General features: G+C 35.9%; 5 protein-coding genes and 1 non-coding gene across 11 annotated transcripts in view; 2 read left to right on the forward strand and 4 right to left on the reverse strand.

Annotated features, from left to right (window-relative positions):
* Positions 1-1215, reverse strand: part of LOC110421042 (3-isopropylmalate dehydratase large subunit, chloroplastic-like) — a 5078-nt gene extending 3863 nt beyond the window's left edge. The window contains exons 1-4 of one of the 2 annotated variants that reach the window (XM_021434488.2): positions 1008-1215; positions 784-915; positions 509-679; positions 1-49 (exon numbers count right to left, since the gene is read on the reverse strand). The exon at positions 1-49 is cut by the window's left edge and continues 104 nt beyond it. In XM_021434488.2, the coding sequence (XP_021290163.1) occupies positions 1-49; positions 509-679; positions 784-915; positions 1008-1067 (412 nt within the window). In that variant the 5' untranslated portion in view covers positions 1068-1215. The remainder of the gene's footprint in view (positions 50-508; positions 680-783; positions 916-1007) is intronic. The other variant, XM_021434489.2, reaches the window with a different exon arrangement.
* A 725-nt stretch (positions 1216-1940) lies between these two features.
* LOC110421043 (3-isopropylmalate dehydratase large subunit, chloroplastic-like) lies at positions 1941-6600 on the reverse strand. Its single transcript, XM_021434490.2, has 15 exons — positions 6385-6600; positions 6155-6289; positions 5893-6063; positions 5320-5472; positions 5140-5208; positions 4930-5046; positions 4365-4439; positions 4107-4184; positions 3889-3984; positions 3695-3744; positions 3300-3354; positions 2981-3112; positions 2708-2755; positions 2440-2598; positions 1941-2277 (listed from the first exon to the last, which is right to left on the reverse strand). Exons 1-15 carry the CDS (start codon positions 6436-6438, stop codon positions 2137-2139), a joined length of 1533 nt encoding a protein of 510 aa, XP_021290165.1. The 5' UTR covers positions 6439-6600; the 3' UTR covers positions 1941-2136.
* Positions 6601-6732: 132 nt separating this feature from the next.
* SETH1 (phosphatidylinositolglycan synthase family protein) lies at positions 6733-9041 on the forward strand. Of its 4 annotated transcripts, none has more exons than XM_021434493.2 (2): positions 6733-6979; positions 7931-9041. In XM_021434493.2, the coding sequence occupies exons 1-2, from the start codon at positions 6867-6869 to the stop codon at positions 8850-8852; spliced, it is 1035 nt and encodes a 344-aa protein (XP_021290168.1). In that variant the 5' UTR covers positions 6733-6866; the 3' UTR covers positions 8853-9041. The 4 variants fall into 4 exon arrangements, with proteins under 4 accessions (XP_021290168.1, XP_021290167.1, XP_021290166.1 ...); XM_021434492.2 differs by having other exon boundaries at positions 7928-9040; XM_021434491.2 differs by having other exon boundaries at positions 7907-9039.
* Positions 9042-9757: 716 nt separating this feature from the next.
* On the reverse strand, positions 9758-11341 carry LOC110422048 (uncharacterized). Of its 2 annotated transcripts, none has more exons than XM_021435812.2 (3): positions 11254-11341; positions 10895-11012; positions 9758-10209 (listed from the first exon to the last, which is right to left on the reverse strand). In XM_021435812.2, the coding sequence occupies exons 2-3, from the start codon at positions 10992-10994 to the stop codon at positions 9989-9991; spliced, it is 321 nt and encodes a 106-aa protein (XP_021291487.1). In that variant the 5' UTR covers positions 10995-11012; positions 11254-11341; the 3' UTR covers positions 9758-9988. The 2 variants fall into 2 exon arrangements, with proteins under 2 accessions (XP_021291487.1, XP_021291486.1); XM_021435811.2 differs by lacking the exon at positions 11254-11341 and adding an exon at positions 11092-11244.
* Positions 11342-13193: 1852 nt separating this feature from the next.
* TRNAS-AGA (transfer RNA serine (anticodon AGA)) lies at positions 13194-13275 on the reverse strand. Its single transcript has one exon. It is a non-coding gene; the product is annotated as a tRNA-Ser (tRNA).
* A 184-nt stretch (positions 13276-13459) lies between these two features.
* On the forward strand, positions 13460-19503 carry GATB (GLU-ADT subunit B). Its single transcript, XM_089784456.1, has 9 exons — positions 13460-13597; positions 13901-14581; positions 14971-15183; positions 16099-16239; positions 16347-16550; positions 17093-17290; positions 18014-18082; positions 18571-18687; positions 18776-19503. Exons 2-9 carry the CDS (start codon positions 13955-13957, stop codon positions 18854-18856), a joined length of 1650 nt encoding a protein of 549 aa, XP_089640582.1. The 5' UTR covers positions 13460-13597; positions 13901-13954; the 3' UTR covers positions 18857-19503.
* Positions 19504-20384: the final 881 nt, after the last annotated feature.

A 20384-nucleotide genomic window follows, 5' to 3' on the forward strand; every position in this document is an offset into this window, starting at 1 on the left:
TGAATATATAATGGTCAGGTATAACAACAATCTTTTCACGGTCCCAAATCTTCAATACAAGAATGATGGTAGTTAATTATTGAATTCAGCCTCTGCAAATAGCCAGCTCTAAACATGCATGCCCACACACACAAGCTCCACTATACCAATATAACCACGTCACAATGAAATTGCCATGTTGAAGGAAATGTGAAGCATTTTATATGGAAATGGAACAAGTAAATATTAGCATAGGAGAAAACACGGGAATCACTTTCACGTCTTGAACAGTAAAGAAATGAGAAGAAGTTTATTGCAGTGACATGGTTATGGTCACTTCATCAAATTAAAAGGTTCAGCTGTGAAATGAAGATATAAACACACAAAAGGCCAATTATTTGTAGGTAAACAGCATATAGGTAAACCAACTGAAAAGAAAAAGAAAAAGAAAAAGAAAATGAATAAGTTAGTAGTGCGATCCAAACAAGTGTATGAAAAACCTACACTAAGAATATAATAATTAAGGTACCTTAGTATCTTCACCAAATTCTTTCTTGAAGATACCAATGGAACCAGGACCACTAATATCATTAGTCATGAATACATCAACGTTAACCCAAACGTTGTCACCTGGTCTCAGCTGGGGCTTCTCAGAGGCCCTTGCAAGAATCTTTTCTGTCATAGTCATTGGAGACTTGACCTGAAATCCAAAAGCAAAAATGAAATTAAGAAATACAACAATGAAAACTCAATAATCAATCGATAGACATGACATCCATGGTTCAGAAAAAAGAAAAAACTAACTGAGCCTGTGGTGGCAGGTTTGTGCTCTGATTGTTGTGGTGTCATGACCATCACAATATTCTTGGAAACTGGTTTCTTGCATTTGTAAATGGTTTGTGATGTTGAAGCGAAGGCAGCGGGGCTCAAATCTTTCTGGTCGATTAACAAAAAGATCAAGCTCAAAACATGGACTAGTAATCATTAACAATAAAAGAAAACTTTGATAACTCTGTGAAACTACTTACCTTGTTATTGAACAAGCAAGACATTGGGTGTGGAAAACCCACCGAAGATGCCATGATCATGGATCAGTTAATTCCTTCCGAGGAACAGCTTTTTTGGTTAATAATCAGAGTAATGTAATGTAAAGCAGGCGGCTTTTTCTGTTTGATTGGTGACGAAAAAAATTGGAGAGAACGTCAAACACGACTTTGACTGAGAACAGTGGGAGAGATATTTCTGGGGTGTGTTCATCTCAGCTGCAGAACTGGTGGAGCCTTGGGTGTGTTCATCTCAGCTACAGAACTGGTGGAGCCCTCTTGAAAAGTCTGCAGCCACCGCATGCAGAAAACATGCAAAACAATTTCAGTGGAAGCCATAGTCTGCTCATTTGGGCTCCACTATAATCTGTCAACCATCCAAGGAAGCTTTTATCAAGTTTCCAAACGCTGACAAAGAATTTTATGTTGTTAAGTATTTTCCCGAGCAGTCGAAGTTAATCCTTTTCCTGTCATTTCACTTCCTTGCATGACTCAAGACATGAATTAAGTATGGAACATTTGTCCTAACATTCTTTTACTATTGTAGGACCATTTTTCAACAGATTCCATTATGCCCTTTGGTTCTTTATGATCGTCCAGCTGTGGTTCAAGTTAGTAAGTATGATTTTCTCGTAGTCTTCTCTGCTAGGACTCTAGACCAGTTTGGCCTATCCCACTTAAGAGCTGGCAGGGAAAACCCGAGGGAAGCTTTAGTCCCGGTTCAAACTATATTCTGTACCATCCCCAACAAAATAAAGTTATTGCTTAATATTGATGAAAATGAAAGAGGTTCTGCAAGCAGAACTTCACATATCAAGTAGCAGGAAAATTGTCCTTATAGGAGTTTTTCATCCACGTGAACAATTACTAATAATCCAGAATTTCCTGTTCGGATACTCGCACAAGGATCCTTCACCATGCTACCAAATAACAACATTATTATTCAAGCTTAAGAAAGAGATGTTCCAATTTTGTATTTCTGGCATAAATACACCAAAAATGAAGAAAGGAGGTACTAAACAAAATCTTACAGCATTAGCACAATAGTACCCAACACTAAATCTCCATTTTCTCTCCTGTTATACATTAAAGTTATACAAGTTACTCAAAGTCTCTATTGCAAAAACTCCCTTGGATCAGTGACATAACCAGTCAAGGCTGATGCAGCTGCTGTATATGGGGAAGCAAGATATATCTGGCCTTCCTTGTGTCCCATCCGACCAGGGAAGTTCCTGTTTGTTGTGGAGACACATACCTGCAAGGGTGATCCCATTAAAACAATTCCTTAATAAGAGAAAAGAAGTGTGCCATTTTCACGAGATTAATCTCTAAATTCTACTCAAAATCCAAAAGGGTAAACCATGGGCAAGAAATTGTATGCTTTTGAAGGTATCCTGCTTGGGAAAGGACAACTTACCTTAGGTTCATTCATGCGTGCATATGTGTCTTTAGGGCCACCCAAACAAGCACCACAGCTAGGGCTTGCAGGTGTATCACAGCCAGCTTCTTCAAATATCTGGGAGCACGTCTTCCCACCAGATCCTGGTACAGGGAGAGTATATATGTCCACCCAAACCTGCCAATTTTACCAAGTTAATAGGCATATTCTTTCATCATTACCTCTTTCTTCCTTAATTCTAATTGCAGACCAAATGACATTTAACATTAATAATACCAAACCGCACCTTTTGTGTAGCAGGGACAAGGAATGTGGGAACTTTGACCTTCTTACCCTGCAAGTTCAAGCAAATCAAATTTTTTGAGCTAAAGACAAAGAAGCTGCGACTCAATATATATATATGATATGCTGCAACTCAATATTGATTCTTGATAATGCAATAATGTTGGAGCTCCCTCTCTCTTATGTTACCTTTCCCCTTGACCTGCAGGAATTTCAGTCTCAACTTATTTCAGCTTGTAAAACAAAAAGGACAAAAAATGGAAACAGGGACTCTTACTGAAGCTAGAAAGACTTTAGCAGCAGCAAGAAAATCTTCTGTTTTTCCACCAGTACAAGATCCAATATACACTCTGTCAATTTTAACATCTTTGCATTCTCTTGCCAAAGCACGATTATCAGGAGAATGTGGCTGCGAAATACAATTAAAATATTACTACAGTATTAGGACATGCATACACAAGAGAAGATGAAGAAGAAGAAGTAAAAAGAAACTATTATGAGATAATCTCTAGCAAAGAGAAACAGGATAAGGAGAAGGGGGTGGAGGTGGATATCAGAAAAAAGAGCCCGTCAGTTGACTTCATAGAGAAACCCACCTTAGCCACCAAGGGCTCCAATTTTGAGATATCAAATCTGTACTCAGAAAGAAAACTGAAAGCCAGAAGATGAAAATATATAAGCACTCATCTTAATGCAGTTCCAAGTATGAAGTGACACAACAAACCATGTAAGAACATAAAACCAACATCCTAGTTCTTTTCTCAAATACCATTAGATAAAGGTATAAATCATGGTGACACATACTGATACTTACATAACTAATTGTATTTATACAATCATTTTATTCAAATCTGATATAAATTTTCATATGAGAGAACGATAACTCAAAGAATGACACCACTCTCCCACCAAACCAAATGAAAAAACAGCATACAAGAGCGTAATAATAAGAAATGATATCTTAATTAACCATTTAATCATAAAAGTCTACCTTGCTTGTGCATCACTATAAACTGGTTCATATGGCACAGATGTTTTATCCTGTGCAAAGCAAAAGATATAACCCCATAAGCCACTGCTAGGCAGGAAAGCAGCAACAAATATTCAAAGAAAACAACTTCGTTGCAAGAGTACATGTTGATCCAGGCAGTAAATAGGAACAAATGCAGTCAATTATGCACTCACCTCAAGGTACTTAAATGTAGTGCTATCGGGAGGAACAACACCATTCTTTCCACCAGCTTCAACAACCATATTGCATAATGTCATACGTTCTTCCATCTAGCCAGTATAAGTAATCAGAAAAATTAAATTCATGCTTTCTTCCAGAGAAAATAATCCAACTCCAAAGACTTTTAGAGACATAACTTTATATCAGTCTGGGTCATTTCAAACTCACTTACATTTAAACTTTCAACAGTTGTTCCAACAAACTCCATGGATTTATATGTTGCACCAGCTACAGATATTTCACCAATGATCTGCAAAATATCAACCATTTTAATAGAAAACAGAACAAAAAGCTATACTCATTCTATGACCTACCAATATATGGATAAAAATATTATGCAACATGAACAAGATTAATATACCCATGAGAGCACAGTTATGACTTCATGCTCACCAAAACAGTACAAATGCCTGACAATATATGACCTTACCTGTAAAATCAAATCCTTTGCAAGCAAATAGTGAGGCATTTCACCATCCATCACAAATCTCAAAGTCGGTGGCACCTGCAATTGAACATGTAACAAAACCATATGTAAGTATTACAACATCTAATCCACCGTTTGTACATGCCTTCAAAATTCATACAAACCATCAATATCCATTCACAAAAGAAAAACCCAAGATAATCATCATATAAAACCTTTAAATGCCTAAAGCCAAAAACATGGAGTGAAAAACCACTCATCAAGGCACTGAAACTTTGCCAAAAAAATCCTTCAATGACTTTGGTTAACAAAGTTGGATCATCTTAAACACTATCATTTAGTAAAAAATGTCAATAATTTTATGGAAAAATGTAACTCTAAGAAGCAGATAAGGTAGCCAAATACAATGCCTGACTAATTACTGAAGGAATAAAGAGTGATAATACGGAAAGGAGAACATTTGACAAGTTACAAAATTAGCAGAAACCCAACTGAATATCAAGGAATGCACAAAAGAAGATAAGAAACACGTTTAATCAAGTGTAACATTACAGCATAATTAACGAACCTTGAGCAGAAGCTTCCCAGTGCCCAAGACAAAGCCTGCATCTGTATTTCCTATTCCTGTAGCAAATTGACCAAATGCTCCAGCAGTACAGGTGTGAGAATCTGTCCCTAACAAAACCTGAAGGCAGGAGTAAAGAACTTAACAGCAGTTCAGAAACATAAGCCATAAATTGAAGTTTAACAATTCAACAATTTTGGTAAATATTGATACCTCCCCAGGCCTGCAGTGACCTTCTTGGGCAAGTGCAACATGGCATACACCTTTATAATCAGGGTTAGCCTGCAATGTTATGAATTATAATTCAGTTTTACATCAACAAACAGAGAATATACCCTGAGTTCCTCAGAATAGTGGATTAGAAAATGAATTGTAAGATCAAGAGTGTGATACCTTAAAATTGCTAAGATCTTTAATATCATAAAAATACTTGATATTTTCCTCCATGCAAAAATCCCTCAAAATATCCACATTACGATTTGCACGTTCATCACTTGTGAATATATAATGGTCAGGTATAATAACAATCTTTTCACGGTCCCAAACCTTCAATACCAAAACGATGGGATAGTTAGTTAATGAATTCAGCTTCTGCAAATAGATAGTTGTGAACACACACACACACACACACACACTCACAAGGCTCTACTCTACCAATGTAATAATTAAGTTGCTAAGCTAAAACAAATGTCAAGTATTTTATAGGGAAACGAAAAAGTAAGAGAAACCACCAGAACAAGTTTAGAAGCTTGAACAGTATCCCATCGAGAAGAAGCTTACAGCAGTGACATAGCTATTGTCATTTCATCAAATCACAAAAAAACACAAAAAGCTATTTAACATTCTAATAAGCATCATCAAGAGCTCAATTATGCACAAAATTAGCGTAAGAGAAAAAAAATTAAACCCACCAAAAAGAAAAAGAAAAGCAAGTAAGATGGTAGATGAATCTAATGAATCGAATACCTTAGCATTTTCACCAAATTCTTTCTTAAAGATACCAATGGAACCCGGGCCACAAACATCGTGTGTCATCAGAATATCAACATTAACCCAAACATTATCACCTGGGCTCAACTGTGGTTTCTCAGAGGCCCTGGCAAGAATCTTCTCTGTCATTGTCATTCCAGTCTTCACCTGAAACAGAACACCATAGAAAAAAAAATCAATGAATATCCACTGAACAATCAATAAAAAAGAATCAACGAGACTAAAAAAAGGAACTAACAGAGCCGGTGGTGGCTGGTTTACGCTCTGATTGCTGGGGTGCCATGACTGAGACGATTTTCTTGGAAACTTGTTTCTTCCATTTGCGAATAGCAACTTGAGATGTCGAAGGAAAAGCAGAGAAGCCCAAATCTTTCTGGTCAATCAACAAAAAAAATAGGAGTTTGCTTATTAGTCAAAATAATCAACAAAAATCAAAAACCTAGAACATGGGTAATCAAGAGCACTGACCTTGTTGCTGATGAAGGAAGAAGTTGGGGAAGGAGAAACCAAAGAGGATGCCATAAGATTCAGCCCTTCTACTTAATGACCAGAGAAATGTAAAAGGAGAAGAGGGCTGTTGATTTTCTGTATGTTATCTGAAATAGAGGCGGCGCAAGCGCAGAAAGAAATGTGACGAGCTCTAGCGCAGGGAGTTTGCGGCAGGGAGACGCTGGTTGTGGTGACCTGTGGTCAATACTTGTTTTTAGTAAATAGGTCCCAATTAAAACGAACCTTCACAAGATAACAACAACATAGTTGTCACGGTACAGCTTCTAAATCTGTCACGATTATGTGGGTTAATTTGCCTTTTGGTTGTCACTAGAGTCACGTGCTGATAATTGGTAACTTCAATTTGCCTTTCTTTGGGCTCTGTGTAAGGCTTAGTTGGGCACTTGGACTTTGTGGCCCTCTCTCTACCGGGAAAAACAAAAGACGTTAGCTTTCCCTCCATGGGCTTCATCGCGTTCTCAATCAACCTACTTGAAGCTCCTAACTTTCAAAACCCAGAAAAAACGCAGTTTTCTCAGCTCAACTCCAACGTTTCTTCTTCTCTGAATTTAAGGTACAATCTTCTTTCTTCTTCTCCTCTAATTGTTAAGTCTAAGTTTTTATGGCTGGAAGTGCTGGACATGGCAATTGTTGATCAGTTTCTATGCTTAGATGATTGGTTTGAGTTGGGAAATTTGTTTATTGTGGCATTGAAAATTGATTTTTGAGACAATCCCACGTCAAAAAGTAGATTTAATTGATGATTATCTATTTGGGGTCTGCCATTGAATCATTAGTAATGAGTTTATTCTGGGTTCTCTCGTTAATTGCTTTGACTAAATTTTGCACTTTTTTGTCTGAGACTGTGGATTTGTGTTTATTCCTTTCAATGTTTGAAGGATGAATTTGAATCAGCTTTCATATATTTGTATTTTGGATAACTGGGATTGCCTTTGATTATTAACTTTGCAAGTGAGGGCAAATGATGAAACCCCTTTGTGTTCGATTTTAGAGTTTTTAATTTATTTTACAAGCTTTCATTTCTGATTATGAACTTCCTTTTCAAAATTCAATACCTATTGGGCTTGATTTACTGAAAAATGAACATAGTTCCATTCATCTGTTTAATTATTGCTTCCACCAGTTTTTAAGCCAAGTGGTTTCTTCCTCTTCAATAATGGCATTGCACGTATTATAGCCTATTCTCGAAGAGAAATTCAAGATGCAATGTTTTAATCATTTGGGCCCCCCTTTCCTGTTTATAGTTGATAGACAATCCAATCATTTGAGCTGTTAAAATAGCAAAGCTCTTAATATATTTAGATATCAAGTTGTGCAATATTTGAACAGCTTTCTTTGTATAATGTACCAGCAATCCTGCAGTGGTAAAACAATCTTGAATCTTAGATTGCCTTTTTAGAATCTGACAGAGTTAAATATTATGGAAGCAAATGTTCCTCTAGAAGATAACTGTTTTGCTTTATGACAATCTGAAGCTCAGGAAGCTGCATTTGCCATACAGCAGGGCTATTGTAATGGATGCAAGCATCAGTGGTGATTCTTCTCCAACTCGATACAAATGGAGAAAAGTTGCATATGGAGGGATGCAACCTGGTTTTGATGACAATCACACAGATGACACTTTCCTTGAAGACATGGTCATGAACGCTAATGTTGTTAAAAGGAATATGCTCAAGGTGATGCAGGATTCAGTGTCTATCTCACAATATCTATGCGTTGTGGCTCTTGTGGTGCTTGTCTGGACCTACACCCTTAGGTCAACCCTCAATGAAAACTCCCTCTTGCTTCTTGATGTAAGCCTTCTTGGTTCAGGTTTCTTAATTCTCCTATTAACTGAAGAAATGCTCTCCCTCAACCTTCTTTTGCACTATGTCCTCAATGTTTCCTTTTTTACCACTGGTTTGTACGTTTTGGCCCCTATCTACCAAACCTTGACAAGGTCCATTAGCTCTGATTCCATTTGGGCAGTAACTGTTTCACTTCTCTTGCTTCATCTTTTCTTACATGACTATTCTGGATCTACAATAAGAGCTCCAGGGGCTCTTAAGAATCCTAACTTGACTAGTTGTATCTCCTTAAATGCTTCTATTGTTGCTTCAGTTTTCATAGCATCTCGACTGCCATCAAGATTACATGTGTTTGCTATTATGCTATTCTCGTTACAAGTCTTCCTCTTTGCACCATTGGTCACCTATTGTATCAGGAAATATTCTTCTCGCTTGCATCTTCTGTTCTCCTTTGCACTGATGGCTGTGACTTTGACTTTTGTTTATAGCCTGCATCGCCTACTTTTTGTGCTACTGGTGGGAATGTTAGTCTTTGTTAATGTGGTTTGTCCTTACTGGCTTATAAGGATTCAGGAATACAAATTTGAGATCAATGGCCCTTGGGATGAGGCTAAGCTTTGTTTTGACATTACAGATTGAGATCATTTTTGCCACCTTCAGTTATTGAACAGAAATTTTGAAACTTAACAAGAATTCAGTTGCCTGTAAATTGTCTCCATTGCTTATGTTTTATTTTCAACTCCTAGTTACTCTTTAATATGCTTTGCTATAAAATGGGTGGTTCTTTGATACAAAAGATCCTGGCTTAAGCAGCAGGTATTAGCTATTCAATTGTTTCATGCTGAAATCATCAGAAATAAGGTTGATGTACATTCTGAGCTGGCTAAGTAGATGTTGCAACTAACCTTTAATCATGTATTGCATGTTATAATCTCAGTCAAAAAGGACCCACACTGTCATATGCTTTAAATTTCAAGCGAATGTGCTCAATGCACTGTGTCGAAATTGCAGTGAACAATGAAAACCGGAGTTCTGTTATATCAGAATGTTTCATCAATAGCACTTGATATCATTTGCATAACATTAACAGCCCCATCTTCGGAGGATGAAATGATTTGGTATGCATTTATCAAATTTCCTGTCCTATACCCTCTTGAAATATTTGTTTGCCATGAATGCCTGGATGCCCAACAGCATTATTTTCTACGCATGCCTCAAATCTCCTGGCTTCCATTGGTTACTATTAGACCATGGGACTCGGTGTGTGTATATATATGATTCCACCTCGTTGGAATGGACTTATCTCTACTACCTATGTTAATAAACCTAAGCAATAGCATTTCTTCAATCAAGAAGCATATGGAATGAACGATCTTTAGCAGGTCCTGGTTGCAATAGCTATCAGCAACAGAAAATCTTGACTGGATTAAACATGTACTGGTGATTTTACACATGAACCAAGAAGGTTAAGAGTGACGGGAAATTCAAAGCATAACACTTAAATGCAACATCCACTGTGGGATTATGACATCAGCACCACACACTGGAAAAAGCTTGGGCTGACAGCTTGAATAATTAGTATAAGTTCAGTAAGTGCAGGTCAAAACAAGCTAACAATAAAAGAAATCATGAGATTGGAATCAAAAGCAAAAGCAAAGAGTCTAAATATACAACAAAATATAGAAAGAAATCAACTTCTGCCTCAACAGCAGTGAGCACAGACCCCATTGTTATATTCTCTCCACTATGGTTACTTGTCCTGGGCTTCAGCTATTCTATTCTTGTTTCTTTAGGGATTGTGAAGAGGTGGTAGCTTCACCTGTTGGCTGGCTTACACTAGCTTTGGCATCAGCAAGAAATTTTGGATCTGGCTCATGCTTATCCGAAGGTTCCTTCATTGCCATACAAATGTAGAATGCAATGACTATATTGACTGATATTACAGCAACGAATCCACTCAACAGCGTCATAGCATGGGGAGATAAATTTGATAAACCTGTTTCATACAAATGACACTTCTTTGTTCAGTCAACTTCATTATATATAGCCTAAAAGAACCATCAGACATGAAGCGTGTTTATTCTCTACCAGAACTTGATGCTGTTGCAATGATAATAACTTATTATATCAGAAAAAGTTTTATTCAACTTCTTTCTTGATGGTGATTCTGCATAGATCAATTTGCTAAAATCATATTGGAGGGATTTGTATGGTGGTTCAGTATATCAACTGAATAACCCTGTTTGCTAGGTTAGGGAATAGAACTGATAATTGCAAGATATCAGAAAATAGAGATTTTGCACCTATGTACATGTAAACTGTTCAATTCAACTAAGAGCTCGAAGTTTCAAAACCAGTTGGTTTAACGTTTTAAGCACCAACCATGATTTTACTGTAAATCTATTATCAACTTAAACCTTGATTTATACTACAGAAGCTAACAGTTAAGAGATGTACTACTCATGAATAAATAACAATCCGCTAAACTTGGTGAAAGGCACCCAATTTTTTTAAAAAAAAAAGAAACGAAAAGAAAAGAAAAGAGATTGAAGCAACCTAATATATATAAATCAGTAGCAATAGCATATAACAAAAATTTTACAATTCTTTTCTACTATAATATAAAATAAAAAAAAAAGTCATCCTTGAGACATTAAATTAAAAGGGTTTAGAGGTCTTACCGGGAAATAAATTATGGTTAAAACCATATAGAATTGCAAGAGGAGCTACCCACATGAACATTGATGTAATAAAGAACTTCTGAACTACTCCAGCAGCCATTTTTAATCCCCCCACAATCTACAAAGCAAAACAGAAAAAATTAATTAAGAACAAAAACAAATCACTTCACCACTGATACTACAAATTTGGAAAATACCCAGAACGGAAGGAAATTCATTCAACATCTGGGTTGCCATGAAAGCATGAATGAATCTACTGAGAAATAAGCAGTACTCAGAGAAGGAAAAGATCGAAAGCAGACTTTTGAAATCAATCAGAATATAAGCAAAAATTATATTAAGAACAGATATGGAAGAACCTTGAAAGGTAAAATCCTTTTTGTTTCTTGCGGTTTTTATTTTTTTTTGTTGGTTCGGTAGATTAGAGAGGAGCAGAAGAGATGGAAGCCTTCTTCTTCCCAAGAAGCTTTGAGTCGAACTTAAAATCAGAACGAGTTCACTTCCTTTTGGGCCAATCTGCAACTGACCCAAACAAAACATGGGGCGTAGCCGGGTAGCCACCGTCCTTTTGGGCCAAAGCCTTTGTTCTTTGCTATGATTTTCCTTTTTTCTTTTCCAACTTTATAGAAAATTGTAATATCAATTCGTCAGAAAAAATTATCATTACTTGCGGAATTCCATCGGTAATTCAATAATTACTACCGATGAGATTTTATTTAAATTATCAACAAAATTAATAAAAATCATCATAATCAATCTTCATTACTCACTATTGACATCCAAATTTATAACAAAAATACACATTAAAATATGAAATCCAAAATTAAATTAATATGATTAAAATTTATCATAAACACAATAACTTAAAATATCAAATAAATATAAACATAAAGTTAAATATTAAAGTAAGGCAAAATTGTGTTGTTAATAACTTGTCAGTAGAAGAGATTGAAGCTTGTCCATTTGGCTGAAAACCTGTACACATTGACAAGGGATAAGAAATTGGCTGCGGCCAATGTCATCACATGAATATGACAATAAACATTAAGCATATAATTCTATGGTAGAATTAGAAGAGAGGACAAAGTACCTTTTTTTACCTAGTTTTCTTTCAATGGCATTCCAAGTTAAGCCAAAGGCAAGTACCTTCCATTGTTCTTCCACCAAAGGGACGAGAGAAAAGCTTGATTCATCAACCCTTTTTGATCAAGTTCCTGCTGATATCCTGAGGTCTATCTTCAACAGGCTTTATACCATTGATACTGTTCGAGCAAAAGCTGCTTAGTACCTGAAGCTAGGCATCCACTCTACCAAGATATTATATGCCGTAAACATTTTCTCCTTGCATTGAGTGAGGGGAACACTATTGAAATATGGAAATTTCAAGATGGTTTGGTGAATAAAAAATAAAATTATTGTTCCTCTTTTTCCTGAGAAGTCAGCTGCCAAAGGAAATTCCTTCGGTCATCTTTGTGCTACCAGGTTATACTGGTCGATTCATGTCTGGATATCCTGCTTGTTGTGAGGTTCATTGGTGAGTTTGTGGATTAGGAAGGGAATTTGGTTAGTGAAGAAGCTGTTTTTTATACTAACATCAAACGGCCCACAGTCTATCCATAGAGGACGCGTTTATTTCATGTTTATAAGTTGGATTTCAATGAGCAAAAATGGGTGGAGATGTTAACTTCGGGCAATCGTGCTTTGTTCTTGGGTGAAAATCAACCTGTTTCAGTTTCAATACAATCTTTTTCTAACTGTGAAGAGAACTCAATTTATTACACTGATGATTATTGGGACAGAATAATGGAAGGTCGTGACATGGGCATGTACAACCTGAAAGATGGAAGGGTTAAGCCAATTTATGAATTCTCTTTTAGGAAGTATTCTGCCACCACCATGTTGGGTCATCCCAAATCCCAAGCCATGCCAGAGAACTCAAAACAGTCTGTAGCAACTGCCTTTGTTTTCTCAGACATATTTTATGTCAACAAAAAATTTTGATAATGTCTTGTAATGGAAACAGCTTCATTAATAATGAATGTAAACTCTTCAGCTTCTAATTTGCTTACTTGTTGCTTGATGTCTCTGGTAAAGCTATAAACATACTAATCTAGACAAAGCAAGTGAGTTTTGCAAATTTACATCTAAAATTAAAAATTTTGATATTTCTCTTAGCTTTCTGCTTGGCATTGCAACATAATGTCAACGGTTGCAGCCCAACAACTAAAGTTTCAATAATTAAATTATACTTTGAGACTTCGGAGGAAACCTTAAACCAAAACCAAGAGGATTTTAGCCTCGTGAGCGGCAGGATTCGAACCTGCGCGGGCAGAGCCCACATGATTTCTAGTCATGCCCGATAACCACTCCGGCACGCCCACTGCGTTTGTTAAGCTTCCAGAAGATTATAATGTCCTGGGACAACTTGAACGGCGTTGGAATTTGATTTTCCGCTCTCTGTTTTTTGTTTTTGTTTTTGTAGTTCATGTGGATGACTGGTGGTAGGCTGTTAAGCCTCTCAGTTTTAGTCTCCTTGTTGTTCAGGCAAGTAAGCAGGAACTATCCTTAGTTTGCACTTTTAATCTTTCAAATTGTAACTGCCTTTTATATGTTTCAAAGTTCTGTTCTTTCTTATGTTTGTCTGCTTCAAACTAGCTTATGGATAAAATGAATAACCAATATGTTGCCTTGGCAGTTTCACATGTAATTCTTCTTCTATATTTTTACATTAAAAATCCTTTCTTTTAATTGGTATCCTTCAAAATCATTTCCTTTTTGAGTTTTTCACTGAAATTCCTACTGGGCATTTATGAATAAATGCATATTCTAATTGATTGTCAAGTTTAAAGCATGAAATTCAAACTGGGCATTCAACAAGTTTTGTCTTTCATCATTTTTTGGTTCAAAGTTTTAAGCTTTGTATAACCTTTTCTTTTGCCACTCCTCCCTCCTTTGGTTTTAGGCGGTGTTTTGCAGCTTGCTGATGACCTGTTTGATGTTTTGCAGAGAGAGAGTCCTTGAATTGTATGATTTTAACAGCTGAAGTGAACAATTAATAAGATGGCTTCCACACTGTTTAGAACTATTCAAATCCACCCGTTTTTGCTCTACCCAACTGCAATATGTAGAAGAAGGAACGGTGTTCTTTACTGCACAATGAAAAGTACTCAAACTCAAACAGCAACACAAGAAAAGCAGCAGCCTCCCAAAGTCAAAGTCTCACAACATACTCGGAGCAAAACACTTGAGAAGATTACAAGAGACTATGAGGCAATAATTGGGATAGAGACGCATGTCCAGCTCTTAACTCTCACCAAGGCTTTTTGTAGTTGTCCTTACAATTATGGATGCCAACCAAATACCAGTATCTGCCCCATTTGCATGGGATTGCCTGGTGCCTTGCCGGTTTTAAATTCAAAAGTGATTGAATTTGCAGTGAAATTGGGTCTTGCGCTCAATTGCAAGCTATCTCTGAACTCAAAGTTTGATAGAAAGCAATACTTCTATCCAGACCTTCCAAAGGGTTACCAAATATCTCAGTTTGATATCCCAATTGCAACTGGTGGTTACATTGATTTGGATCTTCCTCTTGAGTTTGGTGGTGGTCATAGGAAGTTTGGTATTACCAGAGTTCACATGGAGGAGGATGCAGGGAAGCTACTTCATTCTGGAAATGGAGATTATTCTCAGGAAATTACTTCTGTAACATTAAAGTATATCTGTTCAAAAGTTTTCTGGATAATATATACAATCATAGAGCATATCATTTTCTTTTCTTCTGTAAATGAAATTAGTTTCTTTGTCTAACAGCATTGCAATTCCTCTTGCTGCAATAAGGTTCTAGTCATAATTTTTGTGGGTTAACTCAAGTTTATTTATGTGCTGATTCTATCATGTAGTTTGTTTATACATGTATAATGGTATTTCATTTTGTTGGCACTTTAATGGGAGATATAAAGTTTGTTATGCTATCTCTTTTTCCTTTCTTTTGTCTCCTTTGCCAAATTTAGGGGGCTTAGGAGGCAATTCTATTGTGTCTTTTTCTTCTGCTAATTGACACCATTGGTTATTTTTTGCAGGTTGATCTAAATAGAGCAGGGGTGCCCTTGCTTGAGATTGTTTCCGAACCTGATATGAGAACTGGGATTGAAGCTGCTGAATATGCAGCAGAGTTACAGAGGGTGGTTCGATACTTGGGAGTGAGTAATGGGAATATGCAAGAAGGCTCACTTCGCTGTGATGTAAATGTATCAATTCGACCAGTCGGGCAATCAGAGTTTGGGACAAAGGTACATAGAGGCTTCATATACCCTGCTTAAAAGATTTGGATCTAAGGTTTAGCATATGTCTTTTTAAGGGGTATGGGGTATGATTTATTGGCTTGCTGATAGAAAATTTAATAAATACAATGATCAGCATGCATGTACTTCCAAAGTAAGTAGAATGGACAATAAACTGGGTGAGTCAAAGGAAATGATGACAGTGGAGAACTGGTTAAGTTAGTGCCCTAAAATATTTGTAGGTTTGCAATCCTTGGTCGTCATGGTTGTGGGAAGGCTGCATGAATTTATTTTGATTATTCAACAACCTGCAAAAATAAACTACTGGCTTTATTTTGATTAAAGCCCTTTTTAAAAGTTCAGAGGACTTTACTGGCAATTTTTGCAGGCCAGGTTCTGTCAACTGATCCCAGCTTGATACCTCCATTGTCGGGTTTCAGTGGCTTGTATATTCAGGTGTCTCCCCTGCTTTTGATTTAAAATGAATCTAATTTTCAAAAAAAAAAAAAAAAGTTCAGAGAACTTCACAGTGAAACTGTTAAGAACAAACAACAACAGAAGTATTTGAAGTGAAAGTTGTCCCTTTTTCAGGCTTTCTGTTGTTTTAATCACATGAAAGGAAGTCTTGTTTTCTTTAAATTTTAGAATGTAGCAAGATATATCCAATTCTGACTGGTATTATAGGAAGCCTTGATGACACAGTAAAATATGGTCACAGCCAACTGCACCATTGGGGCAGAAGTGATGGGAGTGTGGCATTGCTGATTTTGCTTCCCCTCCTCCTTGCTTTCTCTAAATAAGCCAAGATCTTAATGTGAAGCCCTAGTAATTCTTTGCAATTATGCTTATTGGCAAGTTCAGAGGCATGTAGTTGGTAGTACTTCTGCAACATCTGACATTAAAAATCCTATATTATATTGGCAGGTTGAGATAAAAAATTTGAACTCATTTTCATCAATTAACCGGGCCATTGATTTCGAGATAGCAAGGCAGGTGAGTCTCCATAGTCAAGGCCATGGTGATCAAATTGTTCAGGAAACTCGTCTATGGGAAGAAGGTGCTCAGGTTAGAGCTGCATCTTAATATCAATTTAGTGTTCATACATAAGAAATGGATGACCTGTCATTTCATTGTTACTTATGAACTCCACAAACCTTCATCATTTTATGTAGAAAACAGTTACAATGAGGAAGAAGGAAGGACTTGCTGATTATCGTTATTTCCCAGAACCAGACCTCCCTGAAGTTATTCTCACTCAGGAATATGTTGATGGCATTCACAATTCTTTGCCAGAACTTCCAGAAATGAAGCGTCGGAGGTATGAGAAGATGGGCCTAAGCATGCAGGATGTTCTTTTCCTGGCAAATGACGTAAATGTGAGTCCTCAAAGTACTTTCCTATGTTTATAATGATTAGTAATGTTTCGACCAGCATCTACCAAATCATTAGTCTGGATTCAAAAACCCAAAAAGCTAAAGGCAACATTGAAGAAAGAAAATGGAAAAGGATCATTAGATTCACCTTGGATTGTGATATTAAACAGAAGGGTGATAACTTAATGTATTAACCTATTGTAGCTTGTTGCTCATGAAATGATTCTTATTGCTATTTTCAGAATATGATTAAGTGCCACTCTTCCCCTGAACCAATTTAACGACATGAGCCTAGTATTCCAATTTTATGGTATGCTTTTTGAGTGCATCACTTTAGGACATGAATCCCTTGGTTTCCATAATGTTTTCCTTCATCTTTCCTGGCCCTCTTTTGACAAACAGTGTTAATTAAGCTTTGCAGACAGTTGCCTTATGAAATTTTACTTAACATTACTGCAAGTCCTTGCATCCTTCTTAATTCCTCTATGGGATTATACTACAATGATCTAAATTGTGCTTTCTTCTGTACTTGATTAATGTCTTAGGTGGCAGAATACTTTGATGCAACAATTTCAAGGGGTGCTGACTTTAAGTTGGCTGCCAATTGGATAATGGGTGATATTGCTGCCTATATGAAAAATGAAAAGCTTTCTATTAAAGAGATCAAACTTATGCCAGAAGAGCTAGTAGAGCTGATAGCTTCCATTAAAAGTGGGACTATCAGTGGAAAGATTGGAAAAGAGGTAAACATTTGCTTCTTTAACTGATGCCACTTTCATGTTCAAACTTTTGTTAGTAATCCTGTCTATGCATTTTCATGGAAGAATTTTTCTAGCTATTATTCTCCACTGTGTAGATGTGATTTAATAGTTTGTTTGGATATATAATTATTGTTCATGTTTTTTTTTTAATCCAAACTTTATAATCTTTCCAAGTGCTTTTCTCCTCCCTGTCTTTTTCCTCTACCACACACACACACACACAGAGAAAAAAGAAAAAGGAAAGAAAGAGAACAGGAGAAATAAAAATCTTTTCCTTTATCAATTAGATAATTAGTTATAGAAGTTTTCTCCTGCTTCTTATCCCTCGGCTAAATGCCTGATTAACTTTCTGCTGATAAAGATTTAAAATAACTTGTTAATTTTGGAGATGTAGTGCTAAGTGGGCAAGCAATTACCTCGTAGATATAAGCTCTTAGAGAAATATTAAGACCATAAGTTTAGCAACTGGTGAAACGGCCCAAAGTTTTGAGAGTCTGCAACTGTGTAATATGTGGGTATTATATGAGTTAGTAGAGACATTTGTCATATTTTTACTAGTTTGCTGCAGGGGATGCCTTCGGGAAGTGATACTGTCTTGTATATAAATGATTGAAAAAGAATTATTAAATTTCCTGTGCAAAACTATTATTCTTTGGAAGTGTTGTAGATCAATTATTTGTAACAATTTCTCCTACAATGTTGCAGATATTGTTTGAGCTGCTAGCCAAAGGTGGTACCGTCAAGGGACTGATAGAAGAGAAGGATCTAGTTCAGGCAAGTTAGCTACTTTTCCAATTTCCGAGCCCTTTATTCATAGATGTATATGTCTTTTAAGATAAACTCACCAGTGAAGTGTTAGTCCTGAAGTATTTGAGCATGGAAGGAGAAACTAGAAGTTTGAGCTAGAGTAATCATAAATTGCTGTGCAAACTGAGGGAAACTTTTTGGTGAATGCTGTTTGTAGATAAGTGAGACTTGATTGATGACACTAGCTTCAATTCAATCCAATCTATAACTTAATTGGAAGGTGCAGATCTTGGACTTCGGCCTGGGGTTGACAAGTGAAATTCGTTGTTCCTCACACTAAATGTGCAATGTTAGTAGATTTGTTGAATGGGAGTTACATAAAGTGATATATAGGGGGAGAATTGATATACACCCAAATCCAACTAACATGATGTGTAATGTGTTTGATATTAGTGACTGAAATAATTGTTTTAGTTGAGAATTATGAAAGATAACATATGTTCCAAAATTTGCAGATAGTAGATCCTGTCGAGATTGCGAAAATGGTAGATAAAGTGCTGTCAGAAAATCCAAAGCAGCTAGAACAATATCGTGGTGGCAAAACTAAGTTACAGGGTTTTTTCGCCGGTCAGGTATGGAAAATGTAGCTACATTTTCTGCTATTGTGTGAAGTTGTTGGTACTCAGTTACTTTTCGTCTGAAAATTGTGATTATATGCAGGTAATGAGAATATCAAAAGGCAAAGCAAACCCTGGACTTTTGAACAAAATCCTTTTGGAGAAATTAAATGTCAAAAGTTGAAAAGTTCGTCAGTAGGTATCAGGGCATGGATTTTTTTTTTTCAAAAATTAAATGAAAACAATAATAATAGATACAGACACATGTCCATGCATACATGTTTGCCTTCCCACAGAAATTTCTTGTGATCTTCTGTTCTTGATCTAGCTTGATAATGCATTGAAGTTTGGCTGACTGGTTGTGAGCTTGTGATGCTCCACCAATAAAATGTTCAGATGCCGTCGCAGTCAAAGAAAGTTCTGCCTGTGAATCATATTATGTACTGAGAGTTATCAATTGCGAGCTCATGTAATACTTTACATGGCACCATCTTGTAGTAGATTACATGAAAATCTCCTTTCTCTAGGACAAATTCTTTTTGTAGGATAACTTGCATCATTAAAGGAACAAATGAGATATCAAAGACTGATGACTGCCTCTTGTAACGTTATAATGATTTATTATATCAGCAGATAGCGAGTCATGAGTCATGTTTGCTGGTAAAATGTAGAAAGTTGGGTGTTCAGAATTCAAGCCATTGCCCTGGTTTTGGGCTCTTGTCTTTTTCACCTTTTTGTGTTGGAAAATTGGCATTGTTTAATTTGGACCGCCATGTCCTTTTTCAGCAATAACCAATTTATTATCCAGACCCTCCTATTTTTAATGATCCAGATTTTGGTGTTCGTTTTATAAATAGCTTATATGGTTGTCGATTTGTCAATGAAATTAGACAATCCAATATAAATCTTCCAGCATACATAACCAGTTAATTGACCCAAGAAACCTTCGGCTTAGCAATAGTTTCCTGGACCTAGTTTCCACCGGCCCAAGTAAAATTGGGTCTAATAAAAAAATTTTCAGTGTAAAATATTTTATAAAAAAATAGATTGTTTTTTGTTATTTGTATAAATTGTTGAAAATATTTTTTATTGTTTGACTCATCATGTGAAAAATATTTTTCGTCGTGAAATTATTTAGGTGTTAAGATGATAAGTAATAGTTTATTACAAAACAATGATGTCATTTGATTTTTACTGAAATTAAAATAAAAAATAATATAAAAATAAATAAAATTAATAATAATATTTTTAAAAATATTTAATTATGTATCTATAACTATATATATAAAAAGAAGTTAGTGACTTACCTTTACGCCATGTGGAGTAATAGTTTTGTGTCATGTGGAGCTTAAATATTAATATTTTTTTAATTTTTTAATATTTTTAATTAAATATTAATATTTATTAAATCTATAATTTTAGACATAGTACGAGAGTTTTTTTTTTTTTAAAAAAATATCTTATACTCCTCATAGATGTAAGATATTTTTCATAATCAATTGTTGTCTTTTTCACTAACTCATAAAGTTATAAATTATTGAACTAAATCAAGTTAAGATAAGATAAAATTTAATGCGGACGGAACAGCTCGCTAATATAATGTACTGAGAAGGCTAGCATTGGGGGTGCTCTAAGAGATGAGAAGGGCTTTATTAAGATTTTATTTTCTAAGTCCATTGGAGAGGGTGATTCCAACTTAGTTGGAAGTAATG

This window comes from Theobroma umbraticum, unplaced genomic scaffold (assembly GCF_002168275.2).
Source record: "Theobroma umbraticum cultivar Fairchild unplaced genomic scaffold, ASM216827v3 scaffold_130.0, whole genome shotgun sequence".
Classification (NCBI taxonomy): domain Eukaryota; kingdom Viridiplantae; phylum Streptophyta; class Magnoliopsida; order Malvales; family Malvaceae; genus Theobroma; species Theobroma umbraticum.

What these genes read in the sequence shown, in the direction of transcription:
- LOC110421043 (XM_021434490.2), bottom strand. Translation starts at nt 6,438, where the DNA reads ATGGCATCCTCTTTGGTTTCTCCTTCCCCAACTTCTTCCTTCATCAGC. An exon ending in AACCAGCCACCACCGGCTCT is followed by an intron (nt 6,064 to 6,154) that starts GTTAGTTCCTTT and finishes GTTCTGTTTCAG; the next exon opens with GTGAAGACTGGAATGACAAT. An exon ending in TTGTCCCTGCTACACAAAAG is followed by an intron (nt 2,599 to 2,707) that starts GTGCGGTTTGGT and finishes TAAAATTGGCAG; the next exon opens with GTTTGGGTGGACATATATAC.
- SETH1 (XM_021434491.2), top strand. Translation starts at nt 6,867, where the DNA reads ATGGGCTTCATCGCGTTCTCAATCAACCTACTTGAAGCTCCTAACTTT. An exon ending in TCTTCTTCTCTGAATTTAAG is followed by an intron (nt 6,980 to 7,906) that starts GTACAATCTTCT and finishes TCTGAAGCTCAG; the next exon opens with GAAGCTGCATTTGCCATACA.
- LOC110422048 (XM_021435811.2), bottom strand. Translation starts at nt 11,112, where the DNA reads ATGAATTTCCTTCCGTTCTGG. An exon ending in TGAATTTCCTTCCGTTCTGG is followed by an intron (nt 11,013 to 11,091) that starts GTATTTTCCAAA and finishes TTTGCTTTGTAG; the next exon opens with ATTGTGGGGGGATTAAAAAT. An exon ending in TAACCATAATTTATTTCCCG is followed by an intron (nt 10,210 to 10,894) that starts GTAAGACCTCTA and finishes TGTATGAAACAG; the next exon opens with GTTTATCAAATTTATCTCCC.
- GATB (XM_089784456.1), top strand. Translation starts at nt 13,955, where the DNA reads ATGGCTTCCACACTGTTTAGAACTATTCAAATCCACCCGTTTTTGCTC. An exon ending in TCCTGGCAAATGACGTAAAT is followed by an intron (nt 16,551 to 17,092) that starts GTGAGTCCTCAA and finishes TTAATGTCTTAG; the next exon opens with GTGGCAGAATACTTTGATGC. An exon ending in AAGAGAAGGATCTAGTTCAG is followed by an intron (nt 18,083 to 18,570) that starts GCAAGTTAGCTA and finishes CAAAATTTGCAG; the next exon opens with ATAGTAGATCCTGTCGAGAT.